General features: G+C 53.2%; 2 protein-coding genes across 2 annotated transcripts in view; one reads left to right on the top strand and one right to left on the bottom strand.

The window, feature by feature from the left end:
- TAOK2 (TAO kinase 2) overlaps positions 1-3,230 on the top strand; it is an 18,515-nt gene extending 15,285 nt beyond the window's left edge. Inside the window, exons 17-19 of the mRNA XM_010837297.1 lie at positions 556-768; positions 1,721-1,903; positions 1,986-3,230. Coding sequence (XP_010835599.1) covers positions 556-768; positions 1,721-1,903; positions 1,986-2,507 — 918 coding nt within the window. The 3' untranslated portion in view covers positions 2,508-3,230. The remainder of the gene's footprint in view (positions 1-555; positions 769-1,720; positions 1,904-1,985) is intronic.
- Positions 3,231-3,939: 709 nt separating this feature from the next.
- HIRIP3 (HIRA interacting protein 3) overlaps positions 3,940-4,604 on the bottom strand; it is a 3,041-nt gene continuing 2,376 nt past the window's right edge. Inside the window, exons 6-7 of the mRNA XM_010837298.1 lie at positions 4,421-4,519; positions 3,940-4,334 (exon numbers count right to left, since the gene is read on the bottom strand). Coding sequence (XP_010835600.1) covers positions 4,171-4,334; positions 4,421-4,519 — 263 coding nt within the window. The 3' untranslated portion in view covers positions 3,940-4,170. The remainder of the gene's footprint in view (positions 4,335-4,420; positions 4,520-4,604) is intronic.

The raw sequence follows: 4,604 nt of genomic DNA, 5'->3' as shown, positions 1-4,604 counted from the left end.
TTTCTTGGCTTGGTGTTTATCCTTCTTCCCTCCCTCCCACCCTGAGGTGATGAACCTGGGGCTTCCTCTCTTTCCTCAGCTTTGTTGCTGTCTTCCATGGGTGTGTTGAGTGACTTTGTTTTCTCACTCGTGTATATTCTGTATCTGCTCACAGGCATCTATCTCCAGGTCATGTTTTCTTCCTCCTCTGCATGGTCAAAACTTCTTGTGTGCACTCAGTACTTGAAAGATTCTCAGTTCCCTCTTCATGAACTCTCCTGATGTTTCTTGTGAGTTGTCCACCCAACTCTGAACATGCTCTTGGAAGCTCTCTTGTTCTCTTTGCGTCTCTTGCCCATTGAGCATCTTCTTGATCTCTCTCCACACAACCCCATCTCTCCGTGTCTGTCTGTATACAGCTCCCCCGCCCCCTCTGTCTAACATGTTTTCTGTTTCTCTCCCTCTCCCTGTCTCTGCTGCTGTCTCCTCTCCTCCTCTCTTTCTTCTCCCCCTCTCCCCTGGTTGTTCCTCCTCCTCCCCCTGCCCCCATCTCCCTTTGGTCCGTCCACTGCATAGTCTAAGGAGCTGCAGATCAAGAAGCAGTTCCAGGAGACGTGTAAGATCCAGACTCGGCAGTACAAGGCTCTGCGGGCCCATTTGCTGGAGACCACGCCCAAAGCTCAGCACAAGAGCCTCCTTAAGCGGCTCAAGGAAGAACAGACCCGCAAGCTGGCAATCCTAGCCGAGCAGTACGACCAGTCCATCTCAGAGATGCTCAGCTCACAGGCGGTGAGGCCTGGGGTCCAGGGAGGGAGCATGGTGGAGGTTGGCCTTTATATTTCCAGCTTAGCTGTGAACACTGGAAGTGGGGAGTGTAGAGAGATGGGGGGCTTTTTGTTCTTGGGAAACTCAGATACTCTCCCACTGTTGGGATTCTCTGCAACAGTTTTTATTATTTCTCTTTAAGTATTTTCTTAAGGTCTTGACAAAGCCAGCCTGCCTACTCCACCAAGAACCACCAAGGAAAGAATGGCTGTACTTTTTTCCTGGGCCTGAGTTAGTTTAATGTGTGAACAGGGAGCAAATCAAAATGAGTGTGGCCTTCAGGCCAGTTGGAGGGTTTTGAAGATTGCTGTTAGCGATCACATGACACAGGAATGGGCCACATGACACAGGAATGGGCCACTTAACACAGTATAAAAAGTGAAAGTGTCCTTATTTATTTGCCATGCCCTCACCTAATCCCACCTCTCAGAGGTAATTGTTAAAAATGAATTGTATTAGATTTTTTTCCTATGCATATTTGGAAATTATATTAAAAACATGAACCAAAATGGAATCACTTTGCAAACTGTCCTCTTAACTTCTTTTTCCACCTAATATTCCTTGGACATCTTTCCATGTCAGTACATGTCTCATTTTTTAAGAGCATAGAATTTCCCATGGTATGGATGTACCATGATTTATTTAACCCATCCCTTATTGGTGGATGTTTAGGTTGTTTCCAGTATTTTGCTATTACAACGCTTCAGTGAACATCTTCGAGCACATGTGCAAGTATACGTGGGGGATAAATTTCTGGAAGTGTAATTGCTGTGTCACAGGGTATGATGACCTTCATTCTGATAGATGTTGAGACTGGCTGCTTTCTTGAAACCTTAGGGCCCAGGCCTACTGGGGCAGGGGAGGATTGTGGGGGTTGGAGAGGAGGCCCTTAAAACTTGTTCTTCCTGATCTCTAGCTGCGGCTTGATGAAACCCAGGAAGCAGAGTTCCAGGCCCTTCGGCAGCAGCTGCAACAAGAGCTGGAGCTGCTCAATGCTTACCAGAGCAAGATCAAGATCCGCACAGAGAGTCAGCATGAACGGGAGCTGCGGGAGCTGGAGCAGAGAGTAGCCCTGAGGCGGGCCCTGCTGGAGCAGCGGGTGAGAGGGCTGGGCTTCCAGGATGGGCTGGGGAGGGCAGCCCCCATCCTGGACCCTCTAACCTCTCTTCTGGGTACCCCAGGTGGAAGAGGAGCTGCTGGCCCTGCAGACAGGGCGCTCTGAGCGAATCCGGAGTTTGCTTGAGCGGCAGGCCCGTGAGATCGAGGCTTTCGATGCTGAGAGCATGAGGCTGGGCTTCTCCAGTATGGCTCTGGGGGGCATCCCAGCTGAGGCTGCTGCCCAGGGCTATCCTGCTCCACCCCCTGCCCCCGCCTGGCCCTCCCGGCCAGTTCCCCGTTCAGGGGCGCACTGGAGCCATGGCCCTCCTCCACCAGGCATGCCGCCCCCGGCCTGGCGTCAGCCCGCTCTCTTGGCTCCCCCGGGTCCCCCAAATTGGCTGGGGCCCCCGGCACAGAGCGGCACACCCCGTGGTGGAGCCCTCTTGCTGCTAAGAAACAGCCCCCAGCCCCTGCGGCGAGCAGCCTCAGGGGGCAGTGGCAGTGACAGTGTGGGCCCGCCTGCTGCTGCAGTGCCTGGGCCTCTGAGCCGCAGCACCAGTGTTGCTTCCCACATCCTCAATGGTTCCTCCCACTTCTATTCCTGAAGTACAAGGTGGATATGAGCAGATGAATGAGGCAGGGGTGGGTGGAGCCTGATCCTGGAGGGCTGTAAGCCTGAGGTCCACCCAAGGGTGGGGGATAGGATGTTGGCTCCAGCTCCTCCCCTCAGACCTCATCTCATGAGCTTCTTGGGCTGGCCAGCGGCCCAAGGCCAGCTTGGGCATAGGTGCCTCAAGGCTGGCCGGGAGCCCTTGCCTCCCCACCATGGTGCCAGGGTTTCTCTCCATCACGGCCTCGGGAAAGGAGGGAGATATGTGTGTCAAATATTTATCTAGTCCCCTGGGGGAGGGGGAAGGGTGGGTCTAGATATATTATATAAAGAGAACTATACTACCCCCTGGAATGGGGCCATGGACTGGGGACGCCAGGCCCCCAGACTTGGGATGTGGCAGAGCAGGTCTGGGGCCTGGGAGGGAAGAATGGGAGGAAAAGGCCTTCCTGAAAGGAGATCAGGATGGGGTCTTGGGGTCAGGATGCCTGGGTCTCTCCATTCCCCCGTTGCTGTCTGAAGTCCTGTGCCGTCTTGTCCTTTTATCTTTTTTTTTTTTTTTTTAATTGGGATCAGAGCTGGGGCAGGTGAACAAGATAAAAACCTTGGAAGGGGCTGCTCCCGGGCCTGGGGGCAGTCATGAGAGCCCCTCCCAGCTATGGGGCTGGCACAGAGCCCTACAGCAAGCTTTTAATAAACTGTTGGTTATTCTGACAGATCCCAGGACTCTCACCTTTTCTGTCTTAATGTGTGTGAAGGAATGTTCGGTGGCAGGTGATAGTGTTACTTGAACTCACTGGACTGTGTAACTAAAAATTTCAGTGATTTCATTGACTTTGGACATGACTGAATCTAGGTCTTCCGAGGAAGCAATCAGTCCCTGGACCTCTGCTTCCCTTTGCTTTGGCTTCAGAAAGTTCACCTCACCCACAAGCCCCTGGCAGCTCCAGGCTTACAGCTTACTAACAACCTCAACAGTAAGAATTCCAGCAGTCCTGAAGTGACTCCATTGGTTTGATCTGAAGCCAGAGGCCTTGGGTGTTCCAATTGGTCAGGTTTAGATCTTGTACCCACCCCTTTAAAGACTGAAAGTCAGCCCATGAACTAAGTGGCTGTTTCCAGGAGGGAGAAGAAAGACATAAACAACAGCTGTTCCCCAGTCCTTTCATTCTTGTTTCACATTCTTCTTAAGGCCAGTTATTCAGATCCTCCTCCCAGCAAGGCGTTAGGTTATCAGACAGCTAAAAAGCAGGGTGGTCAGAGGGGCCCACTGATCAGGCTGGAGGAAGCAGTCACACTCCTCGAGTCAAGACTGGATGGTAGGGTCTGGAGGCTGGGATTTTTGGAAAATCAGAGAAAGGGAATCAGACCAGGGGACAGTTGGCTGCTCCTCAGCTTCCTGGACAGGGGTTAAGAGTGGGGACCAGTTTTGACAAGGTGATTCAAACACTCCTTTATTGAGTCTTTAAATCCCTGTAAACACCTTAAATTGAGAATGTGAGACTGAGAAGTAGAATCCCAACAGGTTGTGTCCGTGGGGGCTGCGGGTCCTCTGAAGAAAGCTGCTTCTGCTCCGTAGGCAGAGCTGGGGGCTGTGGTGAGAGGAATGCTGTATATGCTTTCTACCAGAGGAAAGTCCCTCCTGGGGTTGGGGGAGCTCAGTTGCTCTCGCCATCGCTGCTGATGATGCCCCGCAGATGTGACCAGTCTGGGGGCGGGGGGTGGGGCCGCTCTTCGTCTGAGTCCAGGATCCTGCGGTATAGCTCCCCTGGTGGGGCTGTTTCTCCTGAAGGGTTCCAGGCTGTGCGTCTGCGTGGCCGGCCTACAGGGCAGGAGAAAGCAGCAGAGGAGTTGCTGGACAAAGTCTGCGTCCCACCTGATCCTGGGGAGTAGAAGGAAGCCCCTCACCTGAACTGCTGATGATGTTGGTAATGTCCAAAGAAGCCACCTCGGCTGCCTCTTCGCGCTGCTCTTTCAGGGCCCGACACTTCTCTAAGGAAGGGTTACCTGGAGCAGAAGCAGCTCATGATCCTCCCTCCCCGGCAGCCAAGTCCCCTCTCTGCAGCCCCCAGGGCACAGCCAGCCTCACCCT

Source organism: Bison bison, unplaced genomic scaffold (genome assembly GCF_000754665.1).
Source record: "Bison bison bison isolate TAMUID 2011002044 unplaced genomic scaffold, Bison_UMD1.0 scf7180017864072, whole genome shotgun sequence".
NCBI lineage: Eukaryota > Metazoa > Chordata > Mammalia > Artiodactyla > Bovidae > Bison > Bison bison.
This window is presented reverse-complemented; position numbering and strand designations above follow the sequence as displayed.